At 44.7% G+C, this 20598-nt stretch overlaps 1 protein-coding gene across 3 annotated transcripts in view; it reads right to left on the reverse strand.

Annotated features, from left to right (window-relative positions):
* Positions 1-20598, reverse strand: part of OTUD7B (OTU deubiquitinase 7B) — a 153001-nt gene that overhangs the window by 50363 nt on the left and 82040 nt on the right. For all 3 annotated transcript variants that reach the window (XM_068253207.1, XM_068253205.1, XM_068253206.1), the window contains exon 2: positions 6053-6217. In XM_068253207.1, the coding sequence (XP_068109308.1) occupies positions 6053-6217 (165 nt within the window). The remainder of the gene's footprint in view (positions 1-6052; positions 6218-20598) is intronic.

The raw sequence follows: 20598 nt of genomic DNA on the forward strand, positions 1-20598 counted from the left end.
CATCCATAAAAACACATACAAAACTGACAGGACAAGACTGGACCGGAAATGTACAGATTTATGTGTGAACACATCCACAGAAACACATACAAAACTGATAGGACAGGAATGGACATGTACAGATTTATGTGTGAACACATCCATAGAAACCAGGGCTATGGAGTCGGTACAAAAATCTTCCGACTCCAACTCAGTTTATGAAACCACGACTCCGACTCCGGGTGCCCAAAATTGCCCCGACTCCTCGACTCCAACTCAGACTCCACAGCCCTGATAGAAACACATACAAAACTGATAGGACAGGAATGGACATGTACAGATTTATGTGTGAACACATCCATAGAAAGATACAAGACTGATGCAAACTGTCAAAAACTGACATGACTGGACACCTTTTTAATGTGTGAACCAGCCCCAAATGAACATGTATCAGTGAAGTTTTCAAACTACCAGTATACAGTACATCAATGGTGTAATCTGCACTTGTGTCACTGGTTGTCCTGATTGTACAGTGTGCTGAACTGCTCATGTGTATATGCTCCCCTTTATTGTATGTTTTGCACTATGTACAGCACTAAGTAAAAATGTTGGCGCTATATAAAATAAAACCATTATAATAAAAAGTGGCGACAGTTACAGATGAGGGTACTGGGAACAGCAGGAGTTGTTTATTCCCTATAAACCATCCTTACATAGACCCGGCCTACAATCCCCATTGTTTGTTTACTCTCATCAGGGTCCTCTTGATTTTTGTACTAGTTCACAAAGAAACCTGAACATTAGGCACGTGTTGCCAATTACATGTCTTTGAACAATATCAGCAAAGCCTGGCAGGCATGCATGCAGCTCTGAAAAATAGTAAAAAAATGGAATGTCTTCGGTTGCTTAATACTATACAATGGGAAATAGTAAATAACATCTGCAGGGAGCGAATACCTGTCATATTTGAAGGGCTAAGGATTCTACTTACATTGAAGAATGCAGCAGGTTTAACTGAAATCTGCTTTTCAATGGGATAGTTGTTACAGCCATGTCAGGGTAAGCATAAATTGTAATTCAGTGAGCTCTGACATGACATTTCTTGTCCACACCTGCTGTCAGTGGTAATACTTCATGCTGTTTACCGTGTGTGTGTCCTATATATTATTTATATCTGTTTACACAGATCTACTGTGAAAAAAAAACAATATTTACTAAGTCTTTGTTCTGCTCTCCTAGACTTGAATGGCACTAAAGTAATAAACTCCAGACTCGCTAGAAATAGCAGAAATGTAGATGGTGCGTCCATAACATAGTAAAAAAAAAAAAAGCCTTTAAATGTGTTATTAATCATCAATAGGATAGTACCCATAAACAGCTATGTAGGCTGTACTCTCCGTACATATGCTGGTTTAAACTTGGCCAAGGGAAATGTGTGTAAGTGGGGGTGTGTCCCAAGTCGCCAAAATTCACCTACTGTTGTGTCTGAGAGCAGAGAGTACGCTCACTAGTCCAGGTCAGGGCCTTGGCAGAACCACAGACTAGCATGGCAAACAGTTAAAACGTATCTTACTTCCTTACTGACTATATAAATTATCCTATTTGTCTTTGAATCAAAGTATCATCACCCCCCTATATACAGCTTGCACTCAAAAGCTGACATCTTGCAAAATAATGTAACATTCAGATCAATCTGAAAACAGAATACTACTACACCTTTCTATCAATGTAACTTACACACAAAAAGCTCTGTGCTATAAATCAAGCTTTATCCCTTGCACTCAGAGCCAGCAGCCAGGAGAGCACAGTGCCACACAGCTCTGTGACTGAGGGCCTTGGCACACCGGAGAGTGTTTAGCAGGTCTTTTTCTAAAAAACTCTTCCGTTGACTTGCATTAAAATCGCTGTAAAATGACAGCAAAGGGCAGCTATTTTACAGTGACTTAATACAAGTCAATGGAAGCATTTATAAAAAAAAAAAAGAAGAAAAGAAAAGAAACCCCGCAACACGCTCTCTGGTGTGGCAGGGCCCTTGATGTTTTTGCTTTTTCAGACTTTTTTTTTTTTTAGAGAAAAAAAAACAAGAGTTTGTTATTAGAAAGTAAAATGGTGTGGCTGATCTATTGGCGCATATAGGAAAAACAATGTACCGGCCTTATATTTTTCCCATGAGTTACTAAAGAATTGAAGAATGACTGACTACTGACAGAAAACAAGACTATGGCCCTGATGGAGAGACAATGTAAACCAGAAAAACTAGACTGGATTCTTTTAAAAATGGTTTGCTCTTAGGCTTTGTTCACATTATGCACATAAAAAACTGATGCAAAGCTGAGCCCGCCTCCACAGCATGGTCACTACATACGTTGACACAATATTGCGGCTACAGTGGGTTTCCAAAACTAAAACTTTAAATTGCACACAGTGAGAAGAACACTACCGCTCAGATGAAGTGTGCACACTTTCATTGTGAATAGTCAAGAAGTTTGCAACCTACTATGCTTTCATATCAGTTCATACTGAGAATTAGAAAAAGGGTAGTAAAATAGAAGTCAAGCAAATTGTAGTGAGGTACAGTATCTGCAAAACATTTTTTTAAATGTATTAAAGTAGCACTGGATTTATTTTGAAAAGGAGAAGAGCGAATGCTTATGTGGTATGAACAGAGTGTGTGACTGCTTGCCTGGTACGGACAGTGGGTGTGATTGCGGATATGGTACAGAAAGAGCGTGCGATTGCTGACGTGGTACGGAGAGAGCAGTGTTCTCCCCAGGCCCTTTTAGCCGGGTGCTCCACACGGCTAGTTTTGGTGAGCACCCGGCTATCGTATGCTCACCTCCTCCTCTGCTGTAAGCTGAATTGTCCAGAGAAGCATCAGCCCTGCATTCTTTCATCTCTCCCCACCTGGCTACTTTTTCATGCCACCCGGCTGGGAAAAAAATGTCTGGAGAGAACACTGGAGTGAGTGATTGCTGGTGTGACATGGAGAGAGCGTGTGATTGCCGACGTGGTACGGAGACAGCGTGTGATTGCCGACGTGGTACGGAGACAGCGTGTGATTGCCGACGTGGTACGGAGAGAGCGTGCGATTGCCGACGTGGTACGGAGAGAGCGTGCGATTGCTGACGTGGTACGGAGAGAACGTGCGATTGCTGACGTGGTACGGAGAGAGCGTGCGATTGCTGACGTGGTACGGAGAGAGCGTGCGATTGCTGACGTGGTACGGAGAGAGCGTGCGATTGCTGACGTGGTACGGAGAGAGCGTGCGATTGCTGACGTGGTACGGAGAGAGCGTGCGATTGCTGACGTGGTACGGAGACAGCGTGCGATTGCTGACGTGGTACGGAGACAGCGTGCGATTGCTGACGTGGTACGGAGACAGCGTGCGATTGCTGACGTGGTACGGAGACAGCGTGCGATTGCTGACGTGGTACGGAGACAGCGTGCGATTGCTGACGTGGTACGGAGACAGCGTGCGATTGCTGACGTGGTACGGAGACAGCGTGCGATTGCTGACGTAGTACGGAGACAGCGTGCGATTGCTGACGTGGTACGGAGACAGCGTGTGATTGCTGGTGTACTATGGAGAGAGCGTGTGATTGCTGATGTGGTACGGAGAGAGCGTGATTGCTGGTGTGATATGGAGACAGTGTGTGATTGCTGGTGTGATATGTAAAGAGCGTGTGATTGCTGACATGGTACGGAGACAGCGTGTGATTGCTGGTGTGATTTGGAGACAGTGTGTGATTGCTGACGTGGTACGGAGAGAGCATGTGATTGCTGACGTGGTACGGAGAGAGCATGTGATTGCTGACGTGGTACGGAGAGAGCATGTGATTGCTGATGTGGTACGGAGACAGCGTGTGATATGGAGAGAGCGTGTGATTGCTGACGTGGTACGGAGACAGCGTGCGATTGCTGGTGTGATATGGAGAGTGTGTGATTGCTGGCGTGGTACGGAGACAGCGCGATTGCTGGCATAGTACGTGCTGGTGTGATATGGAGAGGGTGCGTTACTGCTGGCATGGTATGTGCTGGTGTTGTATGGAGAGAGCGTATAACTGCTGGCGTGGTACGTGCTGATGTGATATGGAGAGAGCGTGTTATTGCTGGCATGGTAGGTGCTGGTGTTGTATGGAGATAACGAATAATTGCTGGCGTGGTATGGAGAGAGCGCAGTTTATGGCGGGGTATAGAGAGAGCGTGTGCTTCCTGCCGTAGTAGGACGAGAGCACGTTATTGCTGATGTGGTATGGAGAGGTGTTATTGCAGACGTGGTACGGAGAGAAGGTGTTATTGCAGACGTGGTACGGAGAGAAGGTGTTATTGCAGACGTGGTACGGAGAGAAGGTGTTATTGCAGACGTGGTACGGAGAGAAGGTGTTATTGCAGACGTGGTACGGAGAGAGAGAGTGTGATTGCTGGTGTGTGGAGAGAGCATGAGATTGCTGATATGGTGCACAGAGTGTGTGATTGCAGAGGGTGTGTGTGTGTGTGTGATTGCAGAGAGGGTGTGTGTGTGTGTGTGTGTGTGATTGCAGAGGGTGTGTGTGTGTGTGTGTGATTGCAGAGGGTGTGTGTGTGTGTGATTGCAGAGGGTGTGTGTGTGTGTGTGTGATTGCAGAGGGTGTGTGTGTGTGTGTGTGTGTGTGTGTGATTGCAGAGGGTGTGTGTGTGTGTGTGTGTGTGTGTGTGTGTGTGTGTGATTGCAGAGGGTGTGTGTGTGTGTGTGTGTGTGTGTGATTGCAGAGGGTGTGTGTGTGTGTGTGTGTGTGTGTGTGTGTGTGTGTGTGTGTGTGTGTGTGTGTGTGTGTGTGATTGCAGAGGGTGTGTGTGTGTGTGTGTGTGTGATTGCAGAGGGTGTGTGTGTGTGTGTGTGTGTAGAGGGTGTGTGTGTGTGTGTGTGTGTGTGTGTGTGTGTGATTGCAGAGGGTGTGTGTGTGTGTGATTGCAGAGGGTGTGTGTGTGTGTGTGTGTGTGTGTGTGTGTGTGTGTGAGATTGCAGAGGGTGTGTGTGTGTGTGTGTGTGTGTGTGTGTGAGATTGCAGAGGGTGTGTGTGTGTGTGATTGCAGAGGGTGTGTGTGTGTGTGTGTGTGATTGCAGAGGGTGTGTGTGTGTGTGTGTGTGTGTGTGTGTGTGTGTGTGTGTGATTGCAGAGGGTGTGTGTGTGTGTGTGTGTGTGTGTGTGTGTGTGTGTGTGATTGCAGAGGGTGTGTGTGTGTGTGTGTGTGTGATTGCAGAGTGTGTGTGTGTGTGTGTGTGTGTGTGTGTGTGTGTGTGTGTGTGTGTGTGTGTGTGTGTGTGTGTGTGTGTGTGTTGAAACAGTGCAGAGTGCGAATAATTTGCTGACATTATATGAAGTGACAGTGTGATTGCTGACATGGTAAGGAGAGCGTAACTGCTGATGCTGTATGGAGGAAGTGTGCGATTGCTGATGTCTGCAGAGAGCGTGTAATTGTTGAGGTGGCATGGAGAGAGAATTTGGGATTACTAACATGGTATGGAGAAAGCATGCAATAGCTGAGGTAGTACTGAGAAAGTGTGTAATTGCTGGTGTTGTATGGAAGGAGTGTGTGATTGCTGATGTTGTATGGAGGGAGTATGTGATTGCTGGTGTTTTATGGAGTGAGTATGTGATTGCTGGTGTTTTATGGAGGGAGTATGTGATTGCTGGTGTTGTATGGAGGAAGTATGTGATTGCTGGTGTTGTCTGGAGAGAGTGTGTAATTGCTGAAGTGGCACAGAGAGAGAATATATGATTGCTAACATGGTATGGAGAAAGCATGTCATAGCCGAGGTAGTACTGACATAGTGTGTAATTGCTGGCATTGTACGGAGAGAGTGTGTCATTGCTTAGATGGAATGGAGAGCACATGTGTTTAATGATGTGGAGAATTGTGTGACTGCAGACATGCTCCAGCATCATTATACAGATAGCTCTTTGGTCAGCCAACTCACTACATAGGAGAAATATTTATGCACATCTGTAGACCACAATCACATATATGTTTTCACACAGGGAACACATTTTAGCCTTTCAGTTCATAAAATGCAAACGGAGAAACCAATCACCTTGCACGGCGTCATCTTGCCGCTGCAGCACCGGCCTCAGGGGTCGGGTTGTTTCTTGGGGCTTGTAGGTGCGCGGGTCGTTGTAGTTCTGCGCCAGGCCGCCTACATTAGGCTGCCGTAGCTGGTCGTAGTCATTGGCTGCTGCATTCATGTCCCATTTCTTGCCTAAGGTAGAACCAAAATGCAAATCATTACATTGGTAATCATTATAAACACTGTGCATTTACATCTAAGAAGTCATTTCAGTTTGGAAACCTAATTCTAATGTTATTTTTATTTTTTTAAATAGCGCCAACATGTTCCGTAGCATTGTACCTAGCACAAAAGCATACAATAGTTGGAAGAATAGATACATGGGTAGTAGTTCAACACACTGTAGAATCAGGACATTGGCCAACAAAAGTATAAATACATACAACAGATCCATAGTTTGAAAACAGCACTAGTATTATTATACTATTTATATAGCGCTGACATCTTCCGCAGTGCTGTACAGAGTATATTGTCTTGTCTTGTCACTAACTGTCCCTACCATACTCATATCTTTCAAGATGAAACAGGTACACCATCCGACAACAAATTCTCGGGGTGCTTGGTGAAGTGGCATAGGCAGTACCACACCAAGTAAATCCACAAGATCTCACCAGCACACCACCAGTTACAGCACACCTTTTATTGTGCCAATATCCACAGAATTCCAACAATCGTTTCGGGGGCCACGCAGGGTCCCCTTTATCAAGGCATGTGGTTACATTACACATAACAAACAGTTACTCTATATAGACTCCTAATCCCCAATACCCCACCCAGACAAATACTCATATGTCTATGTATGTATCGAGTATGTATCATAGTCTAGGGTCAATTTGCTGGAAAGCCAATAAACTGATCTGTATGTTTTTGGGATGTGGGAGGAAACCGGAGTGCCCAGAGAAAACCCACACAGGCACAGGGAAAACATACAAACTCCATGCAGCTAGTGCACTGGTTGGAATTTGAACCCGAGGACCCATCGCTTCAAGGCGAGAGTATGCCACCGTGCTGCCCACAATACCGGCACATAATTTGATAAAATACACAAACCATAAACACTTTAGGGAGGTCTCTACCCTTGCCGGCTTACAATATACAGCAGAGCACCCCAACCCTGCCCTCAAGGCCCAGCAACAGTGCATGTTTTTGCAGAAAACCCCAAACATACACAGATGAGGTAATTAGTGTCTCAGCAGAGCCGATTACCTACATCTGTGCATTTCCACAAAACATACACTGTTGGTGGGCCTTAAGGACAGGGTTGGGGAACACTGATTCTAGAGCACAGGTATCAAACTCCAGTCCTCAAGGGCAAAATCCATGCCAGTGTTTTGGGATGGACTGAGAAATGGAGAAATGTGTTCTACTTGATGGACCACACCTTTCCTGAGGTGAGCTGACACTCGTGAAACGTTCTGGGTGCAGGGGTAAGGCCCGGTTCACATTAGCGGTGGCCGTCCGGAATCGCCGTGCCGGAGCCGGACCGCTTGCAGAACGGACGCACGGCATAGCAATGAAAGCCTATGCGTCCGTTCACATGCGTCCGTTCTGCCGGACCGGATCCGGACTCCGGCATCCGTTCCAACATGCGCTATTTTTTGGTCCGGCTCCTCCGGCAGCCGTATCTGGGGCGGAGCCGGACTGCACCATCCGGCCAATACAAAGCTATGAGAACCGGAGAGCGCACAACACACTGGCTAAAAATCCGGATGTTCTACCCCACTTCCTATGCGTATTGAAGCGGCGATTTTGGATAGGGACACATGGGCAAGCATTTTGGAGTGGAGCAGCATTGATTTTAAACGTGCTGGAGATGTTGGCAGTATGTCGGAGGTGGAGGTGAGTGCTAAACAGCGGAGGGCCTGATTCCACAGGTCCACCTTCTGCTGACCTCCCAGACCCCAACATTTTTATTCCTTTTCTACTATCTTTTGCCAAACGGATCCGGATCGCATCCTGATGAACACCTGATGCAAACTGACCGGATCCGGATCGGATCCGGATCAGAACCGTACGGTTCCGGTCCGGATCCGGTCAGGTCATCCGGTCCGTTTGGCAGAGAACCGCAAGTGTGAACCGGGCCTTAGAGCAGGTGACCAAGCTGGACGACAAGAAGGTTTTGAGGGAGGAGCAAAGGTTCCCGGGAAGGATGGTGTCTGGAGTACAACCATCCCGCTTATACACAAGGGCTATGAACTATGCCTCTACCTCAAGACCACAGCTGTTATTGCAAACAGTATTCTAGGACTGACTTGCAAAGAATCCATGCCAGTGCTCTCAAGTCAATGAACACGCGATGTCTCACACCTTACACACAGGATTGGTATCAGCACAACAAGGTGACTGTCAAAAATCTGCCTAGTTAGGCAATGTAAATATAGGTGATGATCATTATGCCTAGTACACACCATACAATTTTCTGTAATGCTGGGAATACATGGTTCGTGTTGTAGCGGATTAGATGGCTCGATAATTTCCGACATGTCCGATCTCGCTTTCAATTGTTTTGCCGCTCGATTTCTGATAGAAGTGAATGGAAAAAGATAAGAAAAACGGGGGGAAGCTAAGGATCGAGAGCTGAAATCGAGCGGCAAAACCGCACGGCAGAAACGGACCGTGTATTCCCAGCATTAATCTGTTAGATTTACCTGCCAGATAGGTAATTTCCAACATGTTAGCAATTAGCTAACCATCTATCTCCCCAGCAATTAGGCATTGTTCTACTCAGCAGGAGATAACCAGAAGACAATGCACCAGAGATAATGACCAGTCTCTACCAGTACTTTATGCTGGGGATACACTGGTCGACCGGCGGCTCGAGTAGCCGCTGGATCGACTCCAGCCGCTTCCCCGCTCATGTGCGTAGATCGATTACCGCTCGCCCCCGCCGGCGCTTCCTTATCAGTGCTCGATTCCCTGCCATTGTCTGCCGGCAGGGATCGAGCGGGCGCGGGTCGAGCGGCTTGATCGGGCCAGCTGAATATTATCAGCTGGCCGGATCAGCTGCTCGATACACGGTACAGAAACGTACCGTGTATCCCCAGCATTACAGAAGATATTCTATTTACAGAAAATCTAACAGAAAATTGTATGGTGTGTACTAGGCATAGACCTTGCAGCTCTTATGCTGGGCATACACAGCCCAGATTCCTCTTCTCAATCGAGCCGCTGATGGCTCGATTGATAATATCCGACAGGTCCGATGACCTGCCGGATAGATTCCCCTCTCGATCCCCGATCGGGAATCGATCCGCGCGGACGAGCGGGAGTCGATCCAGTGGCTAATCTGCCCCTGGATGGACCAGTGTATGCCCAGCATTAAGATTTCTTTAGCTGTTGTCTGCATGCCTTTAAACTCATGTCCAAAGTGTAGGACTTCTGGACTTGGTCACAGGAAGGGGGTGTGTTGTCTCTCATGACAGTTGGTATGCCTGAAACATTTGCCCTCCTACCTGTCATTTTACAGTGTTAGTTGGAAAATAAAGGACTATAATTACTAGGGGCAACCAGCACACATACTTTCTACACATGTAGTCCTGCGCTAAGGGCAATGAACAGTCCTAGCTCTCAAGTTGAGCTGGGTAACCTGATCTATAGCAATTTGTAATTTTTATGCTCCACGTGCAGTATTGATGTTTGCAAGGTGTGAAATTTCACAGTTTATTGCCTCCACTGGAGTGTTCTGTTACTACCAAATAAAGATCGAACAAACGAAAATAAAAAAATTCAACAGAGAAAAAAGTTAAAGGAACAGTCATTCTAACATACAATAAGGAAGGCAAACAGAGACAACACACACTACAACTTCCTGAGACCAAAATTCAAGTCAGATTTAAAACAGAAATTCAAAAGCTTACAGTCCAATAAAAATAAAAAAGTAAAAACACAACTAGTAATTCTTTTTCACTTGCTGTTAAAGCATTTAGGCTCCCAGACACATATTGGATGCAGAGTCAGGTAAAAGTCCAATATAGCAAAATCACAGTTTAAGGTCTGGCAATATAAAATTACATTTCGTTATCTGTTGCCATTCAGCCACTGTTCCTTTTCTTGTAGGTCTCTGTTTCTCTAGTGGGTTGAATCAACAGACTCCTATTGACATCCAGTAAATAAGAACCATCACTGGTATCTTTGGTTTTCTGCTGTTCCCACATGATATTTCTGGACAGCTATTGTTATAACTGTCACTCTCCCTGGCCCTCTGCAGTACAGGATTCATGAGGAACTGTTGGGAATTTAATGAAAGCTGTGAAAGAAGGTTTTCTGTCTTCGCTAAAGAGGACTGAGCACAAGATGGTCAAGTTGATTTGGAAAGTTTAATCTATGAGAAAGGAATGCAACCTCAGGCACTTGTAACAACCAGACAGGTCGGGTTAAAACTGTATCCAGGAAGCCAAAGGCTATTAGCCGATGTGCTTAGAGCTTGCCATTGACAAGACGGTGGATTGTAGGCCAAGAAAAATATACACTAGTGTGAAATGATAGCGTTTTGCCACACCGTGTGAAACGCGCACCGCCACACATTATTAAAGTAAATGGGCTGCTTGAGAAATCAAGAGTTTTTGTGTGCGTCAGTCCAAGTTCTGTTTTTTCATTTTTCTCTGTAGGGAGGGGAGGGGGGTCACAAATGAGTAAAAATAATAATCCACCGTAATATTGCTAAGTGAGAGATTACATTTTTCTCTCTCTCTGCAATCGCCTTTTTCATGCATAATTAAGTTAGAAATGTCTTTATTTGCAGCAAAATACAGTAGAATTAAAAACACATGAAAAGAGAAAAGCAGGCAAATTTTTTTACTGTGAAGAAAAATAGAAAATGGGCAAACGGAATAAAAAAAAAAACTCGATTCTTGAGTGACCCATTGACTTTAATATTTGTGTGGTAGGTAGTGTATGTTTCTATGCAGCAAAAGCATGCGCGATTCAACCAAGTGTGCGGCACAGTCACCTGAGATGGCCTTTTGTCATAGTTTTAGATGACAGCCTACAATCTGAAGAAGAAGTGCCCTGTCAATGCATGGGGTCCAGAGCTGAAAAATCCAAAGCAAATTAGTGTTATGCTGGGAATACACAATGGGCTTGATTCACTAACTGGTGCTAACCTAGTTAGCGCGCCTAAAGAGTTTGGGCATGCTAACTAGGGTGGTACCCTGTTAGCACGCCCAGAGATTGCGAGGTGTGCCGAAACAATCGTGCGGTGTTAGCGTCGCACCCTTCATGTGAAAAGTGACCCCGGTGCCCTGGAAACGTCACACCCAGTGCGACCATAACGGCGCATAGAGTGCGACGTTATTGTCGCACCCTATGTTCTGTTATGGTCTCACTGGGGGCGACGTTTCCAGGGCACCGGGGGTCACTATTCACACTAAGGGCGTTCTTTTCAGCGCACTGCGCACAGAGCCATTTGTGGCGTGATAAAGGGGTTTTCACAAGCGTGCTAACACTTAGCCCAATTAAGTTTTTTTTTTGGCAGATAGATGGCTTGATAGATAATTTCCGACCAGTCTGATTTCAATCGTTTTTCTGATCGATGTTCTCATAGAAATGAATGGAAATCGATCAGAAATTCGATCCAAAAAACAAATGGAAAATCGATTGGCTAGTAAATCTGCTGAAAGAACTCTTGCTGAAAGAACTCAGCGCTGCGTAATATGTTGGCGCTTTATAAATACAATAAATAAATAAATTTATTCCCAGCATTAGATTTCCCTGCTGTAGCTCTAAAGGAAAGATTGCTTCCCTTTGCATGCATTATTTGGGGTTGTGCAATTGACAACCATATTAAAGTTTTTATTTTTCCATTTGACAAGCGCAGTCTGTTCATATACTTAGTTCACAATATCAGGAAGTGGGATCCCCTCACAGATATTGCTGCTGTCTACATTGGGCGCAACACCTTATCTTGAATGTAGCTCTAAAGGTGCCCACTAATGATAAAATATTTTTTTTATATACCGTAGTCTTACTAGATCCATGTAGCAAAAGTGTAAGGGCTTTTTTCTACCTGAGCGATTATGGCCGTGTTTTCAGCAAAGCAATCCATAGGGCCATCAGAACTGCATAAACTGCACTGTCTGATGTTTCCATCCACGCACAGCAATTCACAGCGGCATTACAACAGATGGTTGCATGCATTTCTGCATGTTTGTGATGAGATTTCATTCATTTCTCTTCTTTTTTCAACCTAGAACGGATCACACTACTTCATACACATCCCAGCAGCATTCTGCAGATTACCGGCTCTGTCTCAACCCACAAATTATAGAGGTGGAGCTGAACATAAAAAAAAAACCTTCTCATTTTAAAATTGCAATGCTTTAAAAAAGAAAAAAAACATCACTGAGCATGTGCAACACAAGTAACGCAGCAGATTCATTGCTGAGCGCACAGCATGCAGCACTTTCTAATAGCACTACACGTTACACACTAACGCAATGTGTGCACTGTGAATGTCACACAGACTTTGCATTGCTGTGTGTTACTCTGCGTTAAAATATTTTATAACGTGCGACTTTAACGTTGCACTGTGAAAGAGGCCTAAAAGTTCTGCTTTGCTATAGTATATCTGAGTAGACCGAAGACTTTAAAGGACACCCGAGGTGAAAATAAACTTATGAAAATAAAATAATAAGTCCTATGGGAGAAAAGCGCTTTACAAATGTTATTGTATTATTGTAAATCATCAATTGCATCTATCCTCCTCCTCCTAAAAATGACTTTTTAAGAGATTCCACGGTTTTATTTTATAGTTAAATCTATTTAAGTTTTTACTGTTTTATTGTTTTTGCTCAATGACACATTCATTGAAGTATGCCAGAGCTAAAATCTATGAACTATTGACTATCTCTTTCCTGCTATCAGAAGCCATTTTCTGCTAGGAAAGAGTTGTAAAGAGAACCCGAGGTGGGTTTGAAGAATATTATCTGCATACAGAGGCTGGATCTGCCTATACAACGCAGCCTCTGTTGCTATCCCAAACCCCCCTAAGGTCCCCCTGCACTCTGCAATCCCTCATAAATCACAGCCACGTTGCTGACAAACCGCTTGTCAGAGCTGGCTGTGTTTATCTCTATAGTGTCAGTCTGCTGCTCTCCCCGCCTCCTGCAGAACTCCAGTCCCTGCCTGCATCCCTTCCCTCCCTGCTGATTGGAGGGAAGGGACAGGGAGGGCAGGGACCGGAGCTATGCAGGAGGCGGGAGAGCAGCTGAGACTGACACTACAGATGTAAACACAGCCTCACAGCACGGCTGTGATTTATGAGGGATTGCAGAGTGCAGGGGGACCTTAGTGGGGTTTGGGATAGCAACAGAGGCTGGGCTGTATAGGCAGATCCAGCCTCTGTATGCAGACAACATTCTTTAAACACACCTCGGGTTCTCTTTAAGCCCAATATACACGATATGATTCTTTATACGATTCGATTACGATTCTATTTACGATCTGATTAAATCCAACATGTCCGATCAGGATTCGATTCAATTCGATTTGCCATTGCAAAACAATGGCAAATCGAATTGAATCTAATCGAATCCTGATCGGACATTATGGATTTAATCGGATCGTAAATAGAATCGTAATCGAATCGTATAAAGAATCGTATCGTGTATATTGGGCTTTAAAGTTGGAATTTTTTATCAGTGAGGGTCACACTGTAGTCTGACCCAGTCCTGACTCAGCCAGGAACTGCCACTTACATACCTGATGTTTAACTCTTTCAGGCACAGAAAGAAAAAAGCAACACAGCATGTCTCATGTCACGTCACCTCGGGTATCCTTTAAAGAATTTTTATGAAACAGTACACAGCACATTTAACTTTCCTTCATCTCAGTGTAAGTAACTGAAGCGATTCAGATTATAGGTCCACCTACGCATTTCGCTCTGTGGGGCTTCCGTCTGACATCAATGAATTAAAGAATGGCTGCATGATTAAATCTCATCCAGTTTCCGGAAATGTCACCTGCCTGATTGATATTTTTGGAAAACAACTCATGTTCAGGATACCCCAGAATGGAGGAAGATGGACTTTGTCAGAGAGGAGTGTGGAAGTGAGATATGGTGACAGTCCGCGGTTTGTCAAAAAAAATCAGCTTAAAAAAAAAAAAAAAAAAAAAGCCAAAATCAAATTTTAGATCCATTCTGAGTAAGCCTGTGTAGGGGTGGGCAATTAAGTGTCTATATGATTTAACAAAAACATCCCTAAATACCACTCACTAAGCCAGACCTCTTCCGTCCTGTCTGATCAATAAGTTTATCAATCTTTGGTCAATATCAACCAAAAGTCGATTGTTTGAACATTTTGGGGGAATTTATACCCTGCAGGTCAATCGAATCTGCAGGGAATGGGAAAATCGATAAGTGAAAGGGCAGGGTTAAGGTGTCCATTAATGATACAATCTTACAACTTCTATATAATACCATGACTGTGGAATGACTACCTAAAGTAGCCAAAGTATAGTCACTGAATTTACCCTCCTACCTAGATTTTGATTGTACAACAAAGAATGAATCACCGATAGGAACCTTTGAGGGCTAGGACACACTCAGCGCTCGGAGCGGCGCAAGCCCGCTATTTAAAAAAAAATCTTTTGATTCTTGCACGCTTTGCACTTGTGATTCCCGTTCAACAGAATGGGAATCAAAGCACAATCGCCCCACAAAAGCTGCATGCAGCACGTTTGCGATTAATCGAAATCGCGACCGCTGCAGTGTGAATGTATCCATAGGGATACATTGCAGCAGCGCTTCCGGCGATCAGCAAAGCGCACAAAAATCGCCCCAATGTGAACCAGCCCTAAGGTGGCCACCCACTATATAATCTTCATTGTACAATTATATCACATTGTTGAAGTAGTAAGCAGAAAGAAAAAACAAAACAAAAGCAGTGTTGCAAGCTGCATTACAAAGCGGTCGTTATGCCGCCACACACCACTGCGCACATGGCCTAATGGCCTTTTTCCACTTGCGGCGACAGATACTAAATCGAAAAATTACTCGATTTTTAAATCGCTAGGGTTTGCATAACTACATAGGAATCGTGGTTGGTAATTCCCACTACCGTGATTCGTTTTTTAGCAAAGCGCGATCGCGCTGTGGAGTGATTTTTACCGCGATTTTGCTATGCAATGCACTGCATAGCAAAATCGCAATCGTGGGGGGAAAAAAGGGACTTTGCTGAATCGCAATCGCTAGCATTTAGCGCAAGCGATTGCTAGTGGAAAAGGGCCCTAAATGTCAGAGCTAGATAGGAGTTATGCAATTACTTGAGAAATGCAGAAGGCAGGTCCCACAGAACGCCATCAGTACCCGAGACAACACTACCTGGTAGACAGCACCAAAACTAAATAAAAGACGTAACAAACATACACAAAGCAAACTGGGTTAGCTGTGCATGGCAGAAGCCTTGTTATAATAAATGGCTTCAGAATAAATGACCACCCTATAAAAAGAACAGCTTGCACTTTCTGGGGATCAATATTCTCTGCTTTGTGCTCACCAAATATCTCTAGTTTCAAAACGATAGTTCTCCCGGAATTAGATCAATACATCTCTAGTTGACGCAGGCGAGACCCAGTGCTTCACCAATGGTCAATGAATCTGCACAGCAATTTAAAGGAAACTCAGTAATGTGGACCACATTTCTGCTAGCTCCGTTTTGAAAATGCCATTTGGCTGCCTCTAACAGTCAGAGCTACTCAGCTAGGGTGGATGAGGAGATTTGCTGTTCCGATTCCACTGGCTGCTCATTTAGTAGATGCTACTGAAGCAAAAGATAAGTTTCTGCCACACAAGTGATTATGTTTAAAGGTGATCATTAATGATAGGATTCTTCACATCAATGCATTTTTTGGATCGATTCCATTAATCTGATCAAACTGAATAGCAGCTATCCTTCCACTAGTACGCCCAAACGAGCATTTCTGATTAATTTATCATCCAAACAATTGCATCATTAATGGCCACCTTAACCCATTTGCAGCTTCAGTAGCGTTATCTAGTTTGAGATAAGTGCACTGCTTTTGACTTCAGTCGGCAGAACTTCTTGTGCTGTACATTTTTGGAATGCATTTGCTCTCTACTAGCAGAAAACATAGAAACTGAAAGCAGAAGTCCTCTGTTACTCTCCCACACTACTCCCCTAGTGACAAGCGGCCATAAATACACATTACAAAAAAAATAAAAAATACATTTGCTGCTAAAGGGTTAAAGGACACCTGAAATGAAATATATTGAGGCTGCCATATTTATGCCTGTGGCTGGGTGTTTGTGTGTTTTTATGCAGGGCATTAGACTTGGCGTGAGCATTGGCAGGGTTTCAAGCATGCGCAGAGTATAAACTCACACGCCTAAACAGCCCTTGCTTGCTTTTTGCATGACTCTTTGGGCAGGACACTGAACAATCAGGAGCTGCTGTAATTAAAATGTTAGTTACCCTCAAAGTGATACTGAAGTGACTTGGAGGGGGGGGGGGGGGGGGGGGGGACAACAAAAACCAACTACGACACTCACTTAAGGCTCTCAGAGCCATCCCAGCCCTCTCTCGGTTTCCTCATTGCATTGCTGTCCCCTCCGTTGCAGCTACTTGACCAACTGGTTAATGCGCTTTTGCTGAACCTTGGGAGGTATCAAAGGACTCGAGCCCACGAGTGCTTGCAAACAGAGGCGGCATACTGTGCATGTGTGAGCTTGGACTCACGCATGCACATTACGGAGCTGCCCATCTTTAGAAGCACTCAGGAACACAAGTGATTCTGAAGCCTTCCGAAGGCTCCTGGAAACAGAAAATTTAAACTGGGGACAGTGCTGGAACGAGGACGGCAAGAGAGGACTGGATCTGTGGGCCAGATTTAGCAAAGCATTATCGACAGTTTTTTCTTCTTAAACTGTTCTAAACAGCAGGGGGAACTGTTCTGCATGAGAAAAAGAAACTTCTCAAATCCTACGTAATAGCAGCAGGATTTCTAGAGCTGCACTACAGTTAAGAAAACTGCATATCCATTCCTTAACTGTCGTAGATTAAGAAGTGTTTAATAGCAGTTCTACAGATAGTGCCGCAGTGCAGGCTGGGCATGATTTGTGAAGGGCTCCTTCCCCCCCCCCCCCCCCCTCACGCGCAGCCTGTTAACAGCAGATGTATTGGTTACCTCAGCAACAGCAATTCTAACACACTGCACTGTCTGAGAAACCTTCCTAACTCCTCTTATTTGACAACAGTTTTAGAAGGAATCTGCACTATCTAGTGATTTCTTAAGCTGCCTGAGACAGTTCTGCACGGTTTTCTGAGAACCTAGCAATGTTTTGTCTCAGACACTCTTGATAAATGCCCCCTCTGAGCGTTCCCTCTCAATAGGTGAGCGTCTGCCTTTTTTCTCCCAGTCGTTTCAGCATCGCTTTAAGAGGTTTCTGCTATACATCACTATCAATGCAAAATCTAAGTTTCTGAGGAAGCACTAGAGGAAATGTGTACAGTAGCTGTAGTAAGACATGCCTGCAGAGCTGCCCTGACATCTCCAGTTACCAGGCTACCAGTCTGGCTCATTACACTGCATCTTTTAGTTTCACCTCCCATCTGGACCTGCTGGAAAGTCCCAGCAGCCTCATAGAGAGCCAAGTGATGAGGTCACCGTCCAGCACAACAAACATCAATAGGAGGAACAGTAATGTCTGTAGGAGGCTGGCTAGCCACTCCCACACAAAAAAGACAGAAATGTAGGTGTTCATGGGAACAGGAAAGGCCACTAGCCACAGTACATGAGGAATGAGAAGCCTGATGAATGCAATTCACACACAATACTCTGTGTGTGCACAAAGATGTGCTGCTTGTTACTTGTTATCAATTAATACAGAAGTCTAGTGTGAAAGGTATATATGTGTAATACTGCTTTAAAGTGTGGTGACCGTGACCAGCTCACTCCTCCCCCTCCTACAGAAGAGCACAGTAGAGCAGATGAATATTTACCTGCTCCCGTGCTGCTTTGGAACTCCTCTGGTCTTCCAGACAGCTACACACTATGCTGCATACCTCTGGCTCCAAATGCACGTCACGTGATCAGAAGCTGGAGGTATGCAATCACAGACCTTGCAACTGGTGGGGAGCAAAGAAGAGACCCAACGCATCGCTGGAGAAGGCAAATATAAAACTGCTCCGCTACTTTGTAAAGTGGGGAGAGGATGTTGGGAGGGGAAAAAAGGTGTGTATGTGTGTTTCACCAGCCACAAAACGGGGTTTGGATCCCATGAGGGAGCCCCATGCTAATTTTGTGGGGGGCGTCCCGTGGGTTGTTGCTGCACTCCAGTTCAACCAGAAACACTGGTGTTCTCCTCTGGATGGGAATGCAGTGTGCTGTTCGCCATTCACATTACGCACGTTGCCGTTCTTTTTTCAGCAACGTGTGTAGGAGGCAGACACGCACGAACATCAGAAGTTCAAAGACTGCACTGTGATGTTCACACTGCATGTGTTGCGTACCAGTGCAGTACGCGAACGCGTGCTGCATGCATTTTTTTTTTGGCAAAACGCACAGCTGACCCATTCTCTACAGTTAATGGGATCAGCCACACAACGCATGGAAACGCAGATGGCATGTGATCATACGCGTTGCGTTCCGATCGCACAGCCATCCACGTGAGATGATGTGAACGAGGCCTAACAGTTTACAATGATGCACATTTGAAGCTCTTAAGAGCTAAATAAAATGTCAAGGAGGGACACATTCAGCCTGTGGCAGGGAATATAAACGGGCAGCCTGGAGGATTACAGGTCTCTCACCATGACCACATCTTATGCTGGGAATACATGGTTTGTTTCTGCCGCTGACAGATGGTTCGATAGATAATTTCCTACATGTCTGATCTCCTGATCGATCGCTTCGCTGCTCGATTTCTGATAGAAGCGAACGGAAAAAGATAAGAAAAACAAGCAAAAGATAAGAGAACAGACTGCAGAATCGAGCGGCAAAAACGATCGAGAGGAGAATCGAGCGGCAGAAACAAACTGTGTATTCCCAGCATTAGAGATGGCCGGATATTGATCAGAAAAATCGACACATGTATGGCCAGCTTAGCTGCATTACTGATCATGGAGAAATCAGGGGCTGCTGTAATTAGATTGCTGCTAACCCAAAACACGCACCTTTTACAAGGGAGGTTTGATTTTATTCTGCACCTAGGAGCGCCCAAGTGCTTAATTCACTTTAACAGTCGCTGGGGTATTCTATGCTGCTCACAACGCAGTGAACCTTCCTCTCCACTGAATGATTGACAATGGTTTATTTTGTAGAACAAGACTGCTGCCAAACACAGAGCTCCTCCATTGTTTCGCCCCACACAAATCTAAACACTTGTGGTTACAGAAGCACATGCTGTTACTTACCAAGCCAATAAACTAACATCCCTGGCTCTTTAAATTCCTCAAAACACTCCACATTCCTAGAATAGGCCAACAACTCTACTGCTTATAAAATTACTCTAAAAATCTAATAAAAAAAACATCCGAGGGTCCAGACAAAAAAAAACAACAAAGGTTCAAACATGAAATGCACTTCTGTTGACAGTATTACTGAGTGACTTTTTTTTTGTCCAGTGTTGCCAACTCATCCCTTTAATTACTGACATATATGAATTATACAGGTTTTGTGGCTAGGTAGATGCAGTTAAGGCACTGATTATGTGCGAATAGCCCCAGAAGCTGTATAACTTAGATGTGTCAGTAATTAAAGGGATGAGTTGGCAACACTGTTTTTGTCTAAGTTATAAGTAATAATTTACTGTTCCCCAGTGTCTGTGTTACCCAGTTCAAACCTGCAGACATCAGACATGAGCAATTAACAGCTACTGATCACACGGTTTGCTTCTGCTACATTTCAAAGCATGGAACTAGAAAGAAGAGGGTGGTTCCTTACGAGTCAGTGCTTAGCAACTCTAGCGAAGAGACCAATCAGTGTTGTGATTGGGAATATGTAGCAGCTGGAAAAGTCCACCCGACACTGCCCATTGGCTGCACACGCAGTGCTACCTCCGAGATAGCATCATTTGAATTATCAACAAAACTATGATCATGTGACCAAATCAAAGATCAAGCCATAAATGTAGATGGCTGCTTTAGTACAGCTGAAACGTGTTGCAATAGATAGTCTGTCAAGGTGCATAAAGACGTTTTCCTACCTGTGTGAACCTTGGCTTTATTTTCACAACATGTCTTGTGGTGTTTATGCATTTACCTGCTATGTAGCTTTCTCATGCTGCACAGGGTGAAAACATAATCTGCTTTAGATCAACAAGACTCCCTGTGGCAGAGACTCTGCAGCTGTCAGTAATAAATCTGTGCAATGATTGATTGTGTGACGAAGTTGTTAGTGGGCCTAGTGAACGTCACTCGTGGCAACTGTTTAGCAACAACTTGGAGCTTCAAGTTCGTGTGTGTCGTGCCGCAGTCATTACCTGTTAATTAAAGCGAACCCATGGTGCCTCCTCTTACCTAAGAAAAGGGAAGCTGCAGGACGCTCCAGAGGCTTCC

The sequence above is a fragment of the Hyperolius riggenbachi genome, chromosome 9, assembly GCF_040937935.1.
Source record: "Hyperolius riggenbachi isolate aHypRig1 chromosome 9, aHypRig1.pri, whole genome shotgun sequence".
In the NCBI taxonomy this organism is placed as follows: Eukaryota; Metazoa; Chordata; class Amphibia; order Anura; family Hyperoliidae; genus Hyperolius; species Hyperolius riggenbachi.